A 23,265-nucleotide genomic window follows, 5' to 3' on the forward strand; every position below is an offset into this window, starting at 1 on the left:
ATTGAATCTTGAAATATAATTTGATTTCTAAAATTTCTAAAATAATACTTATAAAATTTTAAAAAGTTTAGAATTTTTCAAATTTTTACAAAATTTTTTTAAATGTAAAGAAATTCTTAAAAGTATTATGAAACTATATGAGAATTTTTTTTCACCAGAGATAGCATTAAACAGGAAAAAACATGCAATGTACCTATATATTGTTTTCGCGGTAACGTCGCAGAAGTATAGCATTTGCTGGGCGTAATCCGCGTCAAGTGCAACAACGTTGATCAAATCCTGATGCATCAAATTGTATTGGGACGCATCGATCGACATGTTCCTAACATAATACTTATTCGTGAACACTATCCACGGCTGAACTTTGTCCCTTCGCTTGCATGTATGCTCGTCAGCCTCTCTTTCATACCAGCGCTCGTTGCACTTGCAATAGTAACCACCAGGCGTGTTCTCACATTGCTGGCTGCACACTTGAGGCGTTTCAATGCATTCGTCAATGTCATCACAGGCTTTGCCGTCGGCCAGCAGTTTATAGCCAGGGTTGCACTCGCAGTAGAAGCTAGTCGGTGTATCCACGCATTTCTGCCCGCACTGATTTATCTCGACTCGAGCGCATTCGTCCACATTGCAGTGCAGGGGTTCGTCACTTTCGTCCGTACAATCTGGTTCCTTGTTGCACACTAACTGCGAGTCAATGCAGTTACCGTTCGTGCACATAAAGTCCTTCGGATTCGGACACGTTGTATTCTTTCCCTTAGATGCTAAAAGAAAATTAACGTTATTGTTGTTACTGCATATCGCGCCAAAAAAAAAATTAGAAGAAGAAAGATTGAATAAATGTTTGGATATACTTAAAATTCAAAATGTCCACATTTTTTCTTGTGCAAGATCGGGGAATTAATAATATTTCCCATTTATTTTTAGTATTCCTCTTTCTTAGATTTTTTCTTAAAATTCTTTATATGATTTTTCAGAATTTACATATAATTTTCAGAATTTCTATATAATTTTTCAAAATGTACAAATTGAATCGAAACACTTTATAAAAGTGCTGAAAAATTTCTTTTCTAGAATTTTTTATAAAAACTTAGGACGTTCATACGGAATACAAGAGGTCCAGGTTCGACTCCCGGCCTAGGTATTTTTTGCAATATTTATTTACAGTTTGTCAGTACATTAACATCTTTCTGATAAGGTACCAGATTGAGCACCAAATTATTAAATTAATAAATGCTTATCAATTTGTGATATTACTGTAGTAGTTTAATTACGTTTATAAGTCTGAAAAATTATTTCGGAACGCAGTTCAAATGACTACATATTTAGTATATAAATTCACATAGAAATTATTTAAAAGCATCTAAGATCCAGCTTCGACCGTAATAGGCATTAAACTTTTACTTGTTGTGTATTCACATATATGGTCTTCATAAATCGTTTATTATTTTTTATATTAATCTAGCGACGTAGTAACTGTTAAACTATACTTACGACATCCTACTTCGTCCGAATGATCGCCGCAATCGTCTTGGCCGTCACAGCGGAACTGCTTGCGTATGCATTTGAAGTTCTGACAAGTAAACTCTTGGCTGTTGCAAGGCTTGTACTGGGTATTACAAAACTTGTCCTCATCGCTACCGTCGCCGCAATCATTATCATGATCGCACAACCAGCTACGATTCAGACACCGCCCATTTTTACACGTAAACTGATTGTCGGCGCAAGGAGTTGCAGCTGGACAGTGGTGCAAAGTTACATTCTCATCAGCCCCGTCAACACAGTCCGGATCTCCGTCGCATAGCCATTTTTTCGGGATACATTGGGCGCGATTCCACATCTTATTCGCGGTGCAAGTAAATTCGGTTTCTTCATCACATTTTCTATCATCTAATCAAAATAAATTAACTCCTCAAGATACAGTGGGAAGTAATTTGTAATTATAATAATGCGTAATTGAAATATTATAAATATCAAAGTTCTAAATGAACGACGAGTATTGTATAATTAAAAAACTTACTGCACTGATGACGCTCGTCTTCATCGGAGTTATCTAGACAATCGTTGTCTCCATCGCAGATGTAAATTCTAGGAATACAGTTGCCATTGTCGCATGTGAATAGATCGCCAAAGCATGTTCTACCTTCGGATTGGCAATAACCAGGAGGCTCGTCGCTTCCATCTAGACAGTCATCATCTCCGTCGCAATACCAAGTGGCTGGAATGCACCTGGACAATACGCATGCATTTAGAAAATACTTTCTGTTATAAAAAAATCGTAAGACATTACAACTTACAAAATAATTTTAAAGCCATATCCGGTTATTAAAATTATTCGTCAAATGTAGAATTTTACCTGTGATTGGGACATCGAAAGCTATTCTGAGGGCAGGTCCTTTGAGCACAATGAATCGGATTTTCGTCACTATTGTCACCACAATCGTTGTCGCCGTCGCAGAGCCAGTAGGGCTCTACACAAATGTTTGTTTTTTCACACTTGAGATGATTTAACGGGCATGTAGTGTTACGAGGACATCGCTCATGTGTCTCGTCCGAAGTAACGTTGTCTTTACAGTCATTAATACCGTTGCACACTTGAGATTGTGGGATGCAGCGGTGATTAGTGCAGGTGAATTCTCCTGGTGCACAAGGTGGGTAAACGCAACCTTCCTCATCGCTACCGTCCCGACAGTCATTTTCATGGTCGCATTTCCATGTTTTGAAGATACATCGACCGTTGTTACAACGAAATTCATTTGGGCTGCACGAATGATGAGCTAAAATGTATGAAGATCGTTTACATAGATTTTTTGATAAACATATTGTTAGAGATACTTGCTTCGAATTCATTTATTTTGATTAGATGATAGAAATAGCTTTATGACACTTACAGCAGTAATTGGTATTCTCATCGGACTCGTCACCGCAATCATCATCACCATCGCACGCCCACATCCGGGAGATACATCTGCCGTTTCTACAAGCAAACTTGTTCCCATCGCAAGTGACGTTCTTCGGTACACACATTCTATTTTCGTTCACCAATCTGCTGTTATCGTCGCATTTGCACTCCGGTAAGCCATTGTTGCCCGGATGGCAGGACTGATCACAGCCGCCGTTACTGATGTTGCAAGGATTAACACTACATATTTGTCTACCTCCGGAAAAGACGTGAAGATCTCGCGGAGAATCCTCCAATCGCTTCACCAGCTCGATTTTGTCGGCTCCAGTGTGCTTCTCCGCTCGGTAAACTCCACGAAGCTGAAGATCCGTCCAATAAATATGCTCCCTGTAGACAGTGATAGCAAAGGGATAGATGGTAGCGCTAACCAAAATTTCCCTGTGCTTCCCTTCGAGATCAGACCGCTCAATCTTCTCACGTACAGCATCGGTCCAATACAACATTCGATCCTCGTAATCGATTGCTAGGCCACTGGGTTGCGAAAGATCTTTATCGATAATAGTGCGTTTCAGCGACCCCGCCATAGTCGTTTTGAATATTTTCCCAGATGTTCCAAAACGACCCCAATCCGTGAAGTAAAGCGACCCGTTGCAGGGATCAACAACGATGGCGCGCGGACGATCTACGCGCGCAATCATCACCAAATTAGATCCGTCGATGTCCATTGCGTAGATGCTGTTATTGGACGAATCTGTCCAATATACCTTCTTTTGAGTCCAATCATATGAAATGCCTTCGGGATTAATTCCTTTACTGATTAGTGTGTGCAGATCGGAGGAGGACGGTCGATCCGACGGCGTCCACGCGATCTTCGCCCAAGGACGAATCTGAGTGAACAACAATTTCTTATCCTGATAATCAAAATCCACTCCGACTACATTTGTCAGGTTTCCAACAGGTGCAAAAGGCACATTAGTGTTGTGTGGATCTAAATTAATAGCACGGATTTCGGTTCGCGTGGCGAATACCAAATATTCTTGAACGTTTTCACAGTTACGACCATCGGAGGAAAGTTCACCCACTGCGCAATCGCAAGTGAACGATTTAGGATTGTCCTTCGGAAAAGCGAAGCACAGTTGAGAGCATCCGCCATTTGTTACCTGAAAAAATAAGAATTTTTTTATTTGTGCCTTTTTAATTTTGTTTAGAAATTGTTTTTGTGTTTAATTGTTTCTCTTTTAAAGTAGTTTTATACTTAAAAAAAATAATTTTGCCTTCTTAAATAAAAGATTTTGCATATCTCAATTCATATTTACCTGCGCGCAAGGATTTGTGATATCTGGTGGTTGACTGTTTTGATCAAAGATCGCAATGTCTCTAAGCTTTTGTAAATTTGTTCTAACAGGAATAGGAAGGCTGGTATTGCCCTTCAATTTGCTCGCCTTAAAAACGGTGGCCAAATTTCGATCAACCCAGTAGACGTCTCCGCCGAAAATGGCAACGCCCATTGGATTTGGTACATTTCTACGAATGATTTCTCGATTCCCACCAGTGTAAGACACTTTTTGGATGGTGTCCAATTTCGAATCCACCCAGTAAACGTCGTGTGTTGCGAGATCAATCGTTAGATCGCGAGGTGTGCTAATACCGGACGTCACAATAGGGGACCAATTGCTACCATCGAGGAAGGCTTTGCCTATTCGAGGATATTGTCCATAATCAATCCAGTACAAGTATCGTTTGATAGGATTTACAGCTAACTCCCGAGGAGCATCTGTCGTCATCTTCACAAGCACCTTTCGATTGGAACCATCTAACCAGCAGACTTCCACGTAGTTATCGTGAGGGAAAACATTAGCAAAGTATAAATTCCCAGCTATCCAATCCACTGCTAAACCACGAATTCCATTGGAACCAATTCCTTGTTTGATTACTTGTTGCAATTCCGTTCCATTGGGTCGTATTCTAAAATATAATAGAAATTAATAGAATATTATAGTTATTATATACAGGGTGTTTGATAAGTAACAATACAACTCTCGCATAGATGTAGAGCGGACTAAACTGATTGTGAGTCGAAAACTCCTCTACCATTTTACATTTTTCGCAATAGTTAACAAGATATTAAAGAACATTTTTTAGTCTTATTTTACCTAAAAATACCATTCCAAAAGCCTCGATTGAATTCCACCCAATATATCCAGTTTCCTGCGTAATGTACATCAACATGGAGGATATGATGGCCAGGTCCAGTAATGGGTATCATAGCTTCTTTGGAATCTTTAAGACTATAACCTCTAGCAACATCCAGCTGAGTTACCACTGCGAAAGTTTTGTAAGGTTCGCAGCTGGTTTCCGTAACCTTCTTATATTCCATTCCGCAAGCACAAACGCGTGTACCTCCAGACGCAGGTAGACAAAGCTGTTCACAACCTCCGTTGTTTATGAGACATGGATGAGATCCAGTTGCACGTTTTTTATAAATGGTTAGAGTACGAAGCTCAGAGTCGTTATCAATGATAATGGTTGGGTTATCGCCATTAGGCAAATCAACACGCTCGATCTTATCAAAAAGTGAGTCCAAATAGTATAGACGAGATTCATGGACAGCTATTGCCTTAGGCATTGCCATGTTACTTGCCGCAGTGAGAATGGTACGAACATTCTGACCGTCCGTTGACATAGCTTTGATAAAAACTGGATTTTTGCTTGAGAAGTATAACGTTTTGCTAGGTATATCGATAGTAATTGCTTCAGGGCGTTCTAGACTCTCTATAAGAACTAGCGGATTGCTGCCGTCCATATTAACCCGCCCAATCTTCTGAGGCACTCCGAAACCTCCATCGTCCACCCAAAACACTTGTCCGTCAATAGGATCAACGCACATCGCCTTTGGTTTAGATACTGACGTTCGATTTCCATCATTTGATAAAACGATTGTGCGGAATCGTGTCTTGCCATCTAATTTGATAGCTTCGATATTAGATGCAAATTTGTTGCCAATAAACATATTTCGTCCAAGCCAATCCAGTGCCATAGTGGATGGTGAACCGACAATACCAGTATCACCAGAAGGATTTGGAAACTCCGTCCGGTTGCCACCATTATAGGGAATGGCATAAATCGTACCGTTCTCGTTATCGCTATCTTTGCCTGATATAAATAATAAAATTAATAAATAATAAAATTTTCTTTTAAAACTTGAATTTAGATCTTAAGAAGACTTTACAAAATAAGAAGTATAAAAAAGTAGTTATTATACTTTGCAACCAGTAGATAGTACGATCTCTTCTGTCATATTCGATAAATCTTCCGCCTTCCACACCTACGATAGGCGTGATGTATCCAGTTTTGGTTTCTTTAGGCGTCAAAGAAATGTCAATGATCTGAGAACCTCGAAGAACCATTAAGTATGGTGTCTCCTCTTCCATGCAACGTCCATCAGATAGTATTTTAAATCCAACCTTTTCAAACATCAGAGAAAAAATAATTCAATCTAGATAAATAGAATTTCTGATAGTTTTTTACTTTGAAATCTGTGTAATTACTTACCTGGCATTTACAACTGTATCCTTTTGGATTAGGCGATAGAAGACATAAGTGTTCACAAGATGTGTTGGCGCAAGGATTTGCAGTGATCGGTTGTAGGACTGCATGATGCACATGTATGGAAAGAGGCTGCGAAATTAAATGCGACACCACCGTCTGATTAGAACCCTTAAATTTGTGTGCAGAGAGAACTCGATTGAGCTGTCGATCAGTCCAATACATAGTATCCTCGAAGAGAGTAAGTGAATGGGGATGTAGAAGGTAGTGCGAGCTGGCTAAAACCTGAAGTCTCTGGCTGCCATCATATTTACAAGTATCGATAAAGTCTAATTTGCTATCTGCGAAATATATTCTGCGATTTGCAATATCTAGCGCAAGACCGTTAGGCCAGTAAATCTTTGTACTGATAATAGTAGATCGATTGGTGCCATCCATTCCAATTCTTTCGATTCTAGGGTTTTCACCCCAATCGGTCCAGAAGAGCCATCTCGCACCTTCGCTGGGATCTAAACACATTCCACGTGGCTGTGTAATATTCTCTTTAACGAGAATCATCCTTCCAACTCCAGTCTCCTTAGCAACTTCGATTGTATTCAGCTTTGAGTCTAACCAGTACAGATTCTGGCCAATCCAGTCGTAGGCTAGGCCTTCTACCAAATCTAAACCAGTACTAATGATGTCTTGAGGATCACTACCACGATCTAACCGCGAGATTCGCTTCAACTTCATGTCCGACCAGAAAATAGTACCTGTGTGCATATTACTGGCAGTCGCCACGACGTTCTCTACATTGATAGGAACTCGTTCCAATGCTTGATCTTGAAGATCAGCTACCAGAATAGTATGTCTATTGGAAATAATCAAAAACGCAGCACTATGATTAAATGCCTTGCATGTATGCTTATCCGCATCTAATGTGTAACCATTCACACAGCTGCAATAGTAGCTACCCTTTGTGTTCTTGCAGAGCTGTGAACATCTTCCATCCGGGTTGCATTCGTTTATATCTTGACATGTCAAGCCGTCACTGTTGAGTTCCTCGCCAGCCGGACAGGTGCATTGCGCACCAAATGGAGTTTGAATACAACCATTGGTACATAATCCACCTTGATGGCGACATTCGGCGGTGTCACAACCGGGTCCTTCGTCCGCTCCATTGGGACAATCTAATTTACCGTCGCATACGCTGGTTGTATTCACGCAACGATTCTTTACGTTTGGACACTTCCATTGTTGGGAGTCGCACTTGAATGTAGGAGGACCGCATGCATGCAGTTCGATGTCTTCGTCGGATCCATCTCCACAATCATCTTTTCCATCACAGATATATGCCTTGAACACGCATCTCTCATTTCGGCATCTGAGGAATATATAAAATCGAATATCGATGAATTAAACAGAAATAAGATAAGTACATTTTTATCATTCACGATGCTTTTTGAAGGAAAATAAAATGTAATTAATGAATATAACAAACCTGAAAAATCCAGTCTGGCAGTCGACCTTTCCGCATGATTCTGGTTCATCGGATTTGTCAGGACAATCCGCAGTACCATCGCAGTACCAGCTTTTCGGTATGCAGATAGCTGAACTGACACACTGGAACTGTTTGTCAGTATTACACTGATCCGGTGCTAATGATGGGCAGCCTACTTCATCTGATCCATCATTGCAATCGCTAATGCCGTCACACTTATACGATGCTAAGACACACATCTTTTGATCTGCGCATGTGAATTGTGTGCTAAGACAAGTAACTGGTGGACAATCCATTTCATCTTGTCGGTCGAAACAATCACTATCACCATCGCATACCCAGGACTGCGGTATGCAGTGACCGGAGCGTGGACAGGTGAACTGAAAGTACGAACAAGTTTTTGCTGCGCAAAATTCACCCTCATCGGAGCTGTCACCACAGTCATTCTCGGAATCGCACTTCCAAGTTGCGGGGATACAGCGATTATTGGCACAAGCGAATTGATTTGCGCTACAAGTCACATTCGGACAACCCATCTCATCACTATAATCACCACAATCGTTCTCGGAATCGCAGTGGAATGTCATCGGTACGCAACGACCTGATTTGCATTGGAACTCGTTTGCGCTACACGTCGGTTTTGTGCAGTTTTGCATTTCGTCACTATTGTCGAGGCAATCATTTTCACCGTCGCATACCCAGGATTTTGGGACGCACCTAAAAGAAAATCGATTAAAAATTAAAATATTTGAATTTATAAATACACTTAGAAACAACACCTATCAATCCTTACATTTTACATTATGATCTCTTTTCTTCCTTTATGGAAAAATATTTTTGAACCCGCACAAAAATTATTGAAAATAACTGAAAAACCGTTCAAATCAAATAGTGTATACTATTTGTTTCAATAATTTTTTCATTAATCTAATAATTTTCATTCATCTAATATGTTTTTCTACAAGCACCCATTTGCATTTTATACAATAACATTGTTAGTAATCAATATTCAAATTGAAAACTAAATCAATAATAAATTAGAAACAAGAATACATGGCTAAGAATAAGATAAAGGAAAAAATAATGTATATTACCCTTATAGAGTCGTAATACATTATTTTCTTCTTTATTAAATTGTCGATATATTACAATAATTAAATATGTGTAAAACTTCTAAACTTTTTATTAAGAACTTTATTACAAGTGTTGAATGTGTTGGTTGTAAACAATCAGCTTCAATTATCAGTTAAAGAAGTCAAATTTTTACGCACCTCTGGTTTGCGCAAGTAAAATCCCAAGTATGTGGACACGCCTGCAAAGGTGGTTCCCCATCAGGATCTGCTGCACAACTCCTACTATTGCCTTGAAGACGTTCTCCATAAGGACATCCGCATACTTGAGTGAGCCTTGGTATTGATTGCGTACCAGGGAACATGATATCAGAACGCGAAGAATTATCCCGAATAGCAAAGCAAAGTTTTTCGCAATCACCGTTGTTAATAGTACAAGGATGATTATTTGTCGTTCTCTGAATGTCACGGCTAAAAACTTTCACGCCGTAAAGTCTATTAGTAGCAGGTTCACGGACCAAAATAGCTTCCTGCTCGCCAGTTTCTTTATGTAAACGAATAATAGCATCAAGACGCCAATCGGTGATATACATCCAATGCTCGTGAATAGCGATGGAAAACGGATGTCGTATCAGTCTGGAGTTCACCGTTCGTACATCCGTACCGTCCAAGTTTGAGTGCTGCACGTGATCCAGGAGAGCGTCACACCAATACAATCGATCTTCAGTAAAATCGATCGCCAATCCATTTGGCCAACCCAGAGTTAGATTTCTGAAGACAACCAGGTTGGAACCATCAGCGTGGGCCCTACTGATGTTAGCCGGACGGTCCCATTCGGAGAAGAAGATATAACCTTGGTTTGGATGAATTACGATCGCGCGAGGACGCTTCAGATTTTTCAGTAGTGTTCGCCGATAGGTGACATTCCGAGTGCTGAGCACATTTAGTGTGCCTGAGAAAGTAGCAAAATTTTCATCGTCTAAATAGAATCTGCTTTTTATTTATTTTTTTTAACTATAGGTTTCAATTGATCGTTAAAAAATTACTAAAATTCATACTACCAAATCAACCCCAAATTGAAGATTTACAGCTCAAATATTCAGTAAGATTTTGTCATCAACGAACCTTTACGTGAATCGATGTAGTACAGATTCTTTGCAGCCCAGTCAACTGCAAGCCCTTCCACCCCTTCATTTTGACTAGCCAGAACAATTTCGCGTCCAGTCGCGTTCTGGTGTACTCTGTATATAACATCCTGAAGAACATCACTATAATAGATGTACTGGTCGTGTGCGTCGTAGTCTAGTCCAACGAATCGTGCCCGCCTGGATACAACTGGTAGAATAGCATCGCTAAACCCTTCCATTACGGGATTGAGTACGCGACCTTTAATAAACCTCTGTTGCGAATACATGAGAAACTCCTGCACTAAATTGCAGTTCCTCATGTCACCTGCCAATCGCCATCCGATGTGGCAAGCGCAGCGATAGCCTAATCGATTGTTTTGATCACTGGAGGCCGTGACAATGCACATATGTTGACAACCACCATTATTATTGCCACAGGGATTGGAGACGCTAGGTTGCGAGAGTGGATGCAAGGCTTTTATAGCTTTAGCGTCGCGTATCTTAAAAAAGGATTTTAAACATTACAATATGAACCTGATATAGATCCTTTAATATAAATGTTCTCAAAACTGTTTAGGTAAATATATTAAACAACATAGTGTAACTATGTCAACAACATAGTCATTATTTAATTGAAGAATAAATATCAATTACTTAAACTGCAGTAGAAATCGACTAAATTGAATTTCGATTCTGTTCTATTACTAATCAAATATGAACATCTCGATTGTCGCACTCATACCTTGAATACACTTAATCATTATTTAATTGAAGAATAAATATCAATTACTTAAACTGCAGTAGAAATCGACTAAATTGACTTTCGTTTCTGTTCTATTACTAATCAAATATGAACATCTCGATTGTCGCACTCATACCTTGAATACACTTTGGATGGAATAATCTCCCTGAGTCTTGTCAACACTCATGACAGCCTGTTTGGTGCCGTCTGTCCAAAATATCCTGTTTTCAAAGAGAGTAAGTCTGATTGCAGATGGTACTTGAGAACCTCTGAGAATCATTACTCTGTTGTGTCCTCTATAGTCTGCCGTTTCGATGTAATCCAACAGGGAGTCACACCAGTATATCCTTTTAGCAATAATGTCAACGGCCACGCCGGAAACCTTATAAGCTGCTTCGGAGACAACAGGGAACGCATTAGTACCATCCATGTTGGTGCGTAGGACCTGCTTGCTATCAGCGATGAACATGAGGCCTTTCGTGGGATCTAGCGCGATGTCAGTCGGGTTGGTGAGATTGGAACCCACTACTATTCCATGGTAACGTCCATCCAGCTCGAATACGTCCACTTTTTGCACAATAGAATCCGCCACGTAGAGTTTCTCGCCAATCCAATCTATCGCGATGGACACTGGTCCCCAGGAACCCGCCATACTGATGTCCACTTTAGCTGGCGTGTCGCTACCGAGATTGAGAGATTCCGAGTGAACCTTCCGTGTCTTCATGTCGCTCCAAAAAAGCAGATTTCGCGAGTACAAATAGTCCACCCCGCTTGCACCGGTAGCGTTTGCAATTATTCTTCGATCCTCGCCGGTCGAGCTTAATCGCCATATTGCGCGATCTTGCGCGAGTAGAAGCTCCAAGGAAGAGGTATTCTGGGCGCGACACTTGTTGAGTCCATGAAGAATGTAACCGGGCGCGCAATAACACGAATACCAGCCGTCAGTATTTTCGCACAGTTGTTCACAGAAGCCCCACTCGGAGCACTCGTCTCGATCTGAGAAAACGAAAAAGTCTGATGGGCGATGCGGAAGAAAGGATGCAAAAGTGAGCGAGCTCCATAAGTAAATTCTTAAATTTTTCTAATTCAAGATTCTTCAATTATTGCATTATTAGATACTAAAAATCATTGCATATTGGATTAAGAGTTTTAATTTGTAAAAGTCAAATAACTCACCAACGCAAGTCCGTGAATCATTGGCAAGTATTCTTCCTTCGGGACAATAACAAGTTCCTCCAGTAGGAGAGGCTTGACATTTATGCTGGCAACCAAGTGAGCCACACATACTTGTCGCTGTACGATAAAGAAATTTTGTTCTTTTAAATGTTCTTTTAAATGCTAGTTTCTTAATGTGAACCTAAATCTATATTCTATATATTCTACATTTAATACAATTTAAAATATAGAATTCATAGTCCTCTCTCTCTGTATAAAAAAATTCCAGATATCTAATATATTTCAAACTCAAAACGTTAACGAGGTTTGTTGCTTGGAGTTTTAAATGCATTATCCTTTTGTTTCTCTGTATATTGATTAATTGTTACAATATTTTCCATAATTTCTATCAAGTTTATAACTACTAATGATGTTATTTGTGTGCGCTCACGAAATATTTTACATAATCTTCTGATATTGTTAAAAAGAACTGATGTAACAAATGTATGATTGCTTTGAACTTTTTGCGCTTAATATTGAAATTTAACCGAGGGGGTAACCACTCAAAAAATAGGTGTACACCTGGATTTCGGACTTCAAGACTTCATCGGACTTCACTGGAATTCATTGGACTTCGTCAGAATTCATGAATTCATCAAACTTTGTTTGACTTCATCGGACTTCATCAGAATTCATTGGATTTCACCGGAATTCATCGGATTTCACCGGAATTCGTCGGATTTCACCGGAATTCATCAAATTTCACTGGAATTTATCGGGCTTTATCGGGAATTCATGAATTCAGACTTCGCTGGATTTCATCGGACTTCACCGGAATTCATCGGACTTCACTGGAATTCATTGGACTTCGTCGGAATTCATGAATTCATCAGATTTCACTGGAATTCATCAGATTTCACCGGAATTCATCTGACTTCATCGGAATTCATCAGACTTCACCGGACTTCATCGGACTTCGAGGAATTCATTGGACTTCGTCGGATTCGAGGAATTCACCGGATTTCACCGGATTTCACCGGACTTCACCGGACTTTACCGGACTTCATCGGACTCTGACAGAGTGTACACCGGAATTCAAGAGTGGTTACCCCCTCGAATTTAACACATATAAAATTAAATTGCTCTTACAACATGCCGCTTCCTCGTCCGCCCCGTCCTCACAATCTTGTTTTTCATCACATAGCTGAGATCGATTGATGCATAATGGTTTTCCATCCGCTGCACCTTTCGGACACATAAACTTATTTCCTGGACAGAGTGTCATTGTGCAAGACTTCTCATCGGAACCATCCTGGCAATCTTTATATCCATCACATTGATATGCTATCGGAATGCAGAGCGCATTGGCGCATCGGAACTGATCACTGGTGCAAGGTGGGAAACCTGAGTATTATCAAGAAATCTCTCATTATTTTTACGAACTGTCACATTTTAATTTCGTATACAGCGTATCCCAAACTTTTTGACACATCGCTTGTAGGCAGATAGATTTAACTAAACTGAGTCGAAAGTCTTTTAACACATTTTGTAATTTTTACAATTTTTTTCTTAGTTACCCAAATGAGCAAAATGTTCAAAATCATATCTCCCGTTAAATCATCATTAAAATATTTTTTTTAAATAATTTTTTTGAAAAAGTTATGGAAGTAAATAATTATACAAATGATTAAATAATTGTATCGTTAAGAAAATCTTATTTATATTGTTTATAGGAGCTATCCTGCGATTCAAAGTTTACTTTTATAAATAGTACATTTTTTATTAAGTATGTACCCATTAAAAAACACTACCTTGATATAGTATAAATAGGAAAAATTAATAAGAGAAATAAAAAATTAAATATCCATTTGAAAGTAATGATGGCTGAAGGGATAAATCGTGAAGCGTTAAATAAATAGACGCATTGCAAAATCGCGAGCTTACTGCAGTGTTCCTCGTCGCTGTTGTCACCACAGTCGTCCCAGTGATTGCACCTCGCAGTTTGCTCGACGCAGCGTTGCGTAGTATTGCACCTGAATTGATCCAATCGACAGGCTGGCTTCATATTATTTTCGCATCTTTCCTCATCCCTACCATTCCGGCAATCCAGGTAACCATCGCACTTCTTTTCTTTAGGTATACAAAGTTCTGGTGTGGTTCCAACGCACCTGAAGTCATCTGGCTGGCATTTTCTGTATGCTGCAACATCAATGTCCTTTATCACTTCTTTGCTTTTACAAATCTTTTTTTTTATAAATTATACTATAATATAAATAATAAAAATAAATATTCGACGTTAGAATAAATATCATCTTGTAATCTCTTTCAGAATATTTCTTATTAAATCGTGATTTGGATTTTCCTACCACTACATTTGATTTAACTATATTTGATTTGTAAAGGATTGTCTTTCGTCTAAATTAAGCAATACCAAATTGTATGTATGACTGATCCACGTTTTCATTTCTGATTCTAGATATTTTATACAGATTTCCAATTTGCTTGGATTATACTTAATGCGAGAGAAACACATTTATCTGATGTGTTCTGACTACCAGGTTGGAGTTTGGGAAAAAAATTCCTTAAAATTTTAAACATCGACATTGTTCACTAAAGATGGCCCGGGGAGAGGGGGGGGGGAGCCGAAACGTATGAATTAAAATAAATATATTTTTAAGAGTAATCCATTATTTGTTAAATAGTACCGACACTGCGCTGTGAGCAATTACTTCATTTGCTCATTTAATTGTTCTTTTTATTTTTATTAAATTCAAAAGAAATTATTTTATATCATTATAAGATTTGCAAAAGCTGAAGCGCTTAAACGTGTATATTGTACATTCTTTGCAATCCGTCTGACTTGTGAAACATTTCTAGTGGCGCACTTATGAATGGAGAACGTGACAAATGGAGTAGCATACATATTCCTTTTAAATTAACGTCAAAAGGTGATCTGAAATTGATCACGCTTCCCGGTCCAAATGGTTTTGTGTGATAACTCGAATACATTAGCTGCACGTAATGAACAATCATATCTTGATAAGTACTTAGTACGACACGTTCGCGTCGTTGATAAACATGCAGAATGAGCCTGATATGGCAATCTGAAACGTGATTTTTCTCGTTTAGTTCGTGGGATATTAAGGGGAATAGCAGAGGAGAAACGAAATGTGGAATCATGTAGATTTTCTTTCAATTAAATTTAATTGCGAAATGCTTTAATAAAATATTATTTTTTATCTTTTTAAGAAATGAAATTTTTCTGAAAAGTTCTTTTAAAAATTCGTGTTCTTTCACTAAAGAAGGTGAAAAATGTTAATAATAAAATTATAATAATCATTACATGTTATATAATAATTCTGAATAAAGATAAATCTTACGAGAAAATTTTTAATTCTAAAAAATATTCTAATATCAATATTGGTAATAAAGAGATTGAAAAATATTCTCCAAAAGATTAAATAATGTATTACGATTCAAAAAGGCAGTGATTATAAATAACACAAAACTTTCGACGGTAGAAAGGTCAGCAAAAGATCAGCAATGTCAGCATCAAAAGAAAGGAAAACGTTATCGGCGCCTAACGGCAATAAAATGTTTACAAATCTCAATCTTCATTTTTACGACTTGAGTGAACATAATATTGCTGATTTAACAATGTGCAGTGCGTGTTATCGTGACAACGCGATAATTTAGTGAATCCTAGCGTAAAGAATCCGCCTAATCGCTGCGCAGCTGCTACTTAGCCATATTCTTATACCAGCGGCCTTGTCACTGACGAGATAATGTCTTTTTGTATAATATATCTGCGATAATTAATATTCCATTTAAATGGCACAGCTGATGTTCTTAAAATCGTTTATTAACAATTGCTCTTTTTTCATTATTTATGAAAGAAGAAAGAAGTGAAATATAAATATAAAATTGTTAATTGCACGTGAAATACTGCAGCAAATCTTCTGTTTTCGTACATAGATTTATTTTTAATTGATACAGACTGATAACGACTGATAAAGTCAATAAAGAATTTTCGAGTAATTTTGATAAAAAATTTATCGATGTAAATTACGCAGTCACGCGGCCTTTTTTATATTTTTATGCCCTTAGCGTCACGATACTGCGCGCTGCCACGTGCCGCGTCATTTGATTTCAGAATTTCTGTATAACTTTCCCCTACAGCGCAAAATGTTGCAGCAATATTTTAATAATATACAATATTAGAAAAATTGCAACAATGTTACTGCAATATTAAAGTTTTAATATTTTATTGGAAATATTGCAACAATATTATGAAATATTGTAATTTTAGTATTTTGTAGAAAATATTGCAATATTATAATTCAACAGATAAATTCGCGACCCCGTCACGAGAGAGCTACTTCTCGTAAGAAGAAAAAGCCCAAAAATCCTGTAAGGCATATGCATATTAAGCTGAGGTCTCTTGGAAATTCCCAAGCTCTTTTAGGTACGCTTTCTGAATCCTTAAAAGTTTCTTGATTATAACTTTGTTTTGGAATGTGATGCTAAGCAATAATATTTTAGCAATTAATAAAATTCGATTTATTATTGAAATGTTACATAACGTTGCAGTAATATATCTGCAATATTTCTCTAAATAGATATTGCAGCGATATCATAGAATATTGCAGCAGTATTTTATTTTAGCGAGCATAGGAATATTACTACAATATTGCGGCAATAATTCATGAAATATCGCATTCTTTAAAAGTGATACTGCTGCAATGTTGCTATAATATTTTGTACTGTATTTATAACTTTTACAAAATTTTTCAAATTTTTTATACAAATTTGAGTACTTTTCAGAAGTGCTGAGAAAATTTACATTTTTTCTAGAATTTTTATATACAGCGAATTTTAAATTATTCTAAGATTTCTCATTCTGTAATTTCCGAAGGAAACTTATAACATCTGAAGAATTTTAAAGTATTTATAAGAAATTTAGAAGAAATAAGCACAATAGAAAAGCTATCAGCGTGTGGCAAAGATGGATATTTAAGCAATAAGAAGGAGACTGGGCCTCGGTTCGAATCCTGAAGCGCTCTGATATTGTTCTTGTGTTGTCACTTATTTCTTCTATGTTTAAAAAAAATCTTCATAAACTTAAAACATGATAAATTTTTAAAAATATTATAAGAACTTTTTTTCAACAGAGATATAAAAAGTATTAATTTAATTCGTGCCTTCAAAAGAAAACGTTTTTGTGCATATTGGTATACATGTACATTACGTTACGTGAGAATATAAATTTTCTGATGTCATATACGATATGAAAGAAGCAAACAGGAAAGGTTGACGTTGACAAAAATGATTGCAATTTGTACTCACTACAGCCATCTTCATCAGTGCCGTCGACGCAATCGACAGTCATATCACATCGTTGATGCGGTGGTATACAATACGTTTTGTTGAAACTATACTGGCCACATGTGATCTGGCCTATCTCGCAATCGGGCGGCGCTAAAACCCAATTCAAAAATTAATAAATTAAAAAATTGCACTATAAATTAAATTATATATAAATAAATTTAATTTAATAAATTAACATACAATAACTAAATAATGCTTGTATCAGTCGAAGCTGTATCTCGAGTGCTTCAAATAATTTCATATGAATTTATATACCACATTTATAGTCTCTCAAATTGCGCACCGAATTAGTTCTTCAGACTTATAGCGTTTTTCACTGGCAGAGCTGATGCGCACTCAGTGCACTTTAAAGCCGTTGTACACAAATCGACATAGAGATGTACGTTTAATAAAAATATAGAAACGAATTAAACCGCAAAATTCTCAATACATTTTATTGTGGTATTTGATAAAATATACATTGGATATTTTATTAATTAAGATAACTCACTTTTACATTCAGATTAGGTTAGTGTACAACAATTTTAATGTGCACTGAGTGTGCACTAGTTCTATCAGTGAAAAACACTATTAGAAACGCAATCGACCTACTATAGTAATATCACAAATTAAATTGACAAGCAATTTAATAATTTGATGTTCAATTGACATTATTCTTTATAGATTTTCAGTATACATTAAGGTTTTCTTAATTATTTCTTAGTCATTATGTGTTCTGAAAATATAAAATTTAACGAATCTCTGCTTCCCGAGAAGACTCTAATCGGTTCATAAAATCTTTAACGTTTTGGTACTATGGCTACGTTTACATTTAGGCCACGGCCTATACAATAGATGTCCTTGTTTATCCTGTAGATTAAACAAAGACACTTACTGTATAGGTCGCGGACTAAGCGCACGGTGTAAACGTAGCCTATGACCTTCATATGTGAAGTCGGAAATCCAACCAGGGAATAAAAAGGGTCTCTTTCACCTCGGTTAAGTTAACTGACGGTTACATGGGCCTCATTTAGGCCCAGTTTCATGGTTAATTTTTAACCGAGATTTAACTTAAAATAAATAAACCGTGTCGGTTAACTTAACTGAGGTTGGCGAAAGAGACCCTAAGAAGAAGAAGTCATTGTGTGTTCACATTATACAATTCGTTTATTATTGTTAATAAATTAAATTAAATTATAAAATTTAACGTTGATATAAAAAAAGTTGAAACAGAATATCTCGAGCTGTCTCGTGATCAACTCGCTTTGGCCAAAAAACAACTGATTCATCATTAATAATAATCTTGGTAAATTTTCGAATACCAAGATACAAGAAAGACAACCAGATAATCTAGATAATCGGTGCAAAACTAAAATTGTACAAGGAGCGAGCGTGATTTAACCTCTATTCTTCTATTATCAAAAGTTCAGAATATTTAGCGGACCGCAGACAAAATAAAAAACTATTTTTTTTACAACTTTTATTAGCATTCTTTCGTTCAGAAACCAATACAGAGAGAAATTCGGAGAGATGCTGCGCTTAATTCCTGAAGACATTCCGTGAAAATGGACTACACAATGTGCATCTCATGCGAAGAATCGTTAGTACAACGTAACATACCGATATGGTGCAATAATTGTGCGCGAGTATATAATCGGCCGGTCGATTCGTCGGACGATCGAGGGAAGCACCCTCGATCGTTTAATATACCGGATGGTACGACAATCATGTTGCAGCGCCAGGCTATCGCTTTAATGCTATTTTTTCCAAACAACACATATATGATCGACGACTTTTTTTAGATTCCTCATTCTATTAATAGAACTTGGTGACATTGTGAATGTCACCTTTATGAATTAACAGCTTCGTTCACTTCCGTTTTCAAGTCAATTTGGAGATGTTAGAGTACAGACTCAAAAAGGAGATTTATCGTAATACTTGTAATAGATGCCTACAAACAAGTACAAGTAATTGATGGCCGAGACGGAAGGGGATGGATATTGAGGAGAAAGTTGTCGAGCGTAGAATTGGGACTGATATTCCACGCAAAGCGAGAATAATCGTGCCAATGGATCCGTTTCATCGAATGACGCGCGATACTTGTGCATACTGTCCTCGAAAGAGGGTCACAGCCTTGCTTCCGGTTTTACATTGTCACCCGCATAATAAATGGCCGTCACTTCACGGTGGCCTAGGCAAACGGCGAACCCTGAAGAGGAGCAAGGGACACGCGCTCGTGGAGAATAAAAAGCAATTTGGATCCGAATCTGGTTTCTTTCAGAAAGAAAATACTCGCAATTAGGAAAAACATTTGAATAAACATTTCACAATTAGGAAACACCTTTATATACATTATTACAATATAATGGTGATAACTGTACAAGTTTTAATATGTAGAATTAATGTACACAGTTGAAAATTAACGTGCATAGTTAAACAAACTATATATATAATTGAATAAACTATTTTATCATTTCTTATATTTGCAATAAAATAGTTTATTTAACTACGTACATTATTTATTATATTAATTTTATACATAAAAAATTTGTATAATTGTTTTTTTATAATTGCCATTATTTTTTTCTGAGTCTAAACGACATTGTTTTATAAAAGTAACGGTTAGAGACAAATTTCTCTCTTTTACTCTTAATAAAAATTTTGCGCATACGTGTAAATTTGCTCTATTCAAAAAATTGTAAAACGTTATTAGAAAGAAATTTGGTATTACGATTACGTAGCGTATTTTGACGAAAAGGACTTCAGAATTGAGTATTATTTTTCTTAGAAGCATTTTTGTTAGAAGATTATAAGGATTACAAAGAAGATAACTTTATCTTTATGAAGGTTGCATTATTATGTTATCCTTGAACGTTTTAAAAATCCCCTTTAAATGTCCTCAGACATTATCGCAGCTTCGCTAATCTGATAGGATTTTTTCCTTCCGCCTTTAAATCTCGAAAAAACATTGATTATCCCTACTTGCATGAAAAAATAACGCAAAGCTCAAATTGTATTACACTTCCTGTAAATCTAACGATAAGAAACAATCACAAAAGCGGTCACGTAAGCTGCATGGAAAAAATATTAGACAAAGAGACTAAGCACTTCCGAGAGGAAGCCTCGGATTTTCGTCGAACGCTCTTCCGGCACGAGATTTGTTATAAGCTGTACATAATTCGTGACAATCCATTCCGTTCGTAAACAGGAAGAGCGTCAAAAATTGACCGTCCCAAGGCCGCAGTCATAATCGTTCCGAGCAAATCTGAATCGCGTAGAATTTGTCGAAAAATTTGAGCACAATCCTAGAAAATTCGACATAAAACTTTCAATGCATATCCTCTTATTTTATATCTGAAATTATGTCAATTTAAAAATTAAGACCCATTTCCTGAATTTTTTAAAAATATTCAATATCAATTAATTTCCAATAACACTGTTAGGACTATAGTGATTATGATCAAAATTAATTTTTTACATCTTGGAGTCTTCGCAGCCGTAAATCCTGCTGGCCTTTACCTACCGGCCAAGAGTACTGAATGAAGGAGATGGATTCTGAAAGTTCTTTCACCGCGAGCTGTAATGAGGACAGCGGGCGATCGCGGATTATACATGCATCCCTCTTTATTATTTCTTAATGAAGCATAAGTCATTAATTATTCATTAGCATGAACGTGAAGCATATTTTTCCGATTAAATTTTACATTCAAAGGTATGCTCCAATTTCACAGAAATTCTGATTGTTTTATGAGATATATTTATTATAATCACGTGCGAAAATATATGGATATATAATACGACAATAAAACTAAATAACAATAATAAAAAAATAAAAAAATCTTTTATTCATCACAGAAATCTCAATCGAGCTTTCTTTCTGTAGCTTTATCTTTTTCTTTTATTTTATTTTTTTTAACTTAATTTTTTTTGATACTACATCCTCAGAAAAAGACGTAATGGTAACAATTAATCGTATTTGTATTATAAAAATAATAAGACGTGCATTTTTATTATATAATATTAAAAAATTGTTCCACAGGCTATAATTATTGCTAGAAGACACAACGTGTAAACTGTGTTAAGTATTTTTAGAGTTATACAGATAAAAAGGAACATTCCGATACTTACGACATGATTGCATTTCATCGCTGTTGTCGTCGCAGTCCCCACGATAATCGCATACCAGAATCGACTGTATACATTTGCCGTCGTTGCACCTGAACATGTTATTCCCGCAGCCATCGCCTGTAACAGAAAGCATGGAGCATGAAGGGATCGGCCGGGAAGCGATACTGCTGCCGTGATAGGTGAAAGGTTCAATGCCTGCCGCCGGAGAACTGCCGTTTCTAGGTGTAACCGTTGCAGAAGATAGGATTCTTCTAAGTCTTTTTTTTTTCGAACGAATCCTCATCCGATGAACTTTCGCGCAGCGATTATTTCGCCACCTCGCCCGCGGTATGACCGAGATATCTAGGGGAAGCACAATTGAACGCGATTGTGCAGCAAGAAACCAACACCTTTCCAGGCTTAGAATTTAAGATTTATATTGCAAAATGTTGTGTGTTGAATGTACGTTACGCGTAGAATTAAATATCAGAGAAATCGTTTTAATTTGTCTTTAATGTTCTTCTGAAATTTATCTGAAAAACTATAATATTTCCAGTCGATTCCTTCGAATAACAACGTTTAATTTTTTAAAAATTTAGAATACACAAGAATGCATAAAGAACTAAGAGTCAGCGCAGTACTTTATGCGCAAGTATGTATAATAATAAAAAATTTAATAATCCATATCCGATGACAAATATTTTAATATATATCTTCGTACGCGTTTCAACTCACTTCCAGTTCTCGGCTTCAATTCAATCAAAAACAAATTACATATTGTCGTTTACTTTTTTACACTTTGAAAGGGAAGTGACGAGCAATTAGCGGAAGTGGATGTTAATCCTTTGCAAACGGATGACGAACACTGCTCAATATCATATAGTTTTCGATTCTAGACAGGGTCGAGCCCTGCTCGACATCATAATGTAGGAATATTTTTTTATAAGAATCTCGTCCTGGCTGATTACCAAAGTTAAAAACATCAGCAAAGGATTAAATCGTAAAAAGTTGGTATATCAGCTTTTGATCCTCTAGAGATTAATAGTAATTCTTATTATAAAACAAAAGATTTATCTCTCTTTTGCCCTGTTTAAAAGGAATAAAGAACGGAAATACCCGAAAGTATCATTACTTATGACAATATCCTCATGGGTGGAAATTAAGACCATGGCGAGCTGTCTTTATTATGATCGCGGTAATCTCTACTACTCTTCATTATGACATTTATAACTACTGAGAATGTATATACATATATATTCTATATATGATAAAGTATGCTGCTCCTGATGAAGTAAACTCTGATGAATGTTCACGAAACGTTGACATTCTAAGAATGGATTTAAATACGGAGATAACCCTCGAAACGCATTATTTTTGTAAAGAAGAAATATGTTTTAGATGCACTTATTTGTAATTATTTTATGTTAATTTGTAAGAAATAACATAATTAAACAATATCTTTATTTTAGACCGTATTTGTGGGAAACACAATTCATACTAGAAATTTAAAATATCTATTACGGTCGAAGCTGGATCTTCGTTGCTTAAATAATTCAATCTTGAATTACTAATATTTATATACTATATATGTACTTGCATATATACTATATTATAGTCTTTTTCAAACTGCACGCCAAATTATTTTTCCGGACTAAATAAACGCAATTAAAAACTACTCTAGTAATCGCGAATTAAATTGACAAGCAATTTAATAATTTGATGCTACCATCAAGCATCATATATTATAAAATTGTTAATATGTTAAAACTGTT

At 36.7% G+C, this 23,265-nt stretch overlaps 1 protein-coding gene across 1 annotated transcript in view; it reads right to left on the reverse strand.

The window, feature by feature from the left end:
* Window positions 1-23,265, reverse strand: part of mgl (low-density lipoprotein receptor-related protein megalin) — a 61,405-nt gene that overhangs the window by 9,867 nt on the left and 28,273 nt on the right. The window contains exons 2-19 of the mRNA XM_018517692.1: window positions 21,515-21,631; window positions 17,366-17,497; window positions 13,964-14,218; window positions 13,169-13,423; window positions 12,041-12,157; window positions 11,001-11,860; window positions 10,121-10,622; window positions 9,197-9,947; window positions 7,926-8,642; window positions 6,452-7,808; window positions 6,162-6,363; window positions 5,053-6,052; window positions 4,216-4,864; window positions 2,889-4,059; window positions 2,354-2,774; window positions 2,018-2,226; window positions 1,492-1,887; window positions 194-761 (exon numbers count right to left, since the gene is read on the reverse strand). Of these exons, the coding sequence (XP_018373194.1) occupies window positions 194-761; window positions 1,492-1,887; window positions 2,018-2,226; window positions 2,354-2,774; window positions 2,889-4,059; window positions 4,216-4,864; window positions 5,053-6,052; window positions 6,162-6,363; window positions 6,452-7,808; window positions 7,926-8,642; window positions 9,197-9,947; window positions 10,121-10,622; window positions 11,001-11,860; window positions 12,041-12,157; window positions 13,169-13,423; window positions 13,964-14,218; window positions 17,366-17,497; window positions 21,515-21,631 (9,679 nt within the window). The remainder of the gene's footprint in view (window positions 1-193; window positions 762-1,491; window positions 1,888-2,017; window positions 2,227-2,353; window positions 2,775-2,888; window positions 4,060-4,215; window positions 4,865-5,052; window positions 6,053-6,161; window positions 6,364-6,451; window positions 7,809-7,925; window positions 8,643-9,196; window positions 9,948-10,120; window positions 10,623-11,000; window positions 11,861-12,040; window positions 12,158-13,168; window positions 13,424-13,963; window positions 14,219-17,365; window positions 17,498-21,514; window positions 21,632-23,265) is intronic.

The sequence above is a fragment of the Trachymyrmex cornetzi genome, unplaced genomic scaffold (genome assembly GCF_001594075.2).
Source record: "Trachymyrmex cornetzi isolate Tcor2-1 unplaced genomic scaffold, Tcor1.1 scaffold719, whole genome shotgun sequence".
In the NCBI taxonomy this organism is placed as follows: Eukaryota; Metazoa; Arthropoda; class Insecta; order Hymenoptera; family Formicidae; genus Trachymyrmex; species Trachymyrmex cornetzi.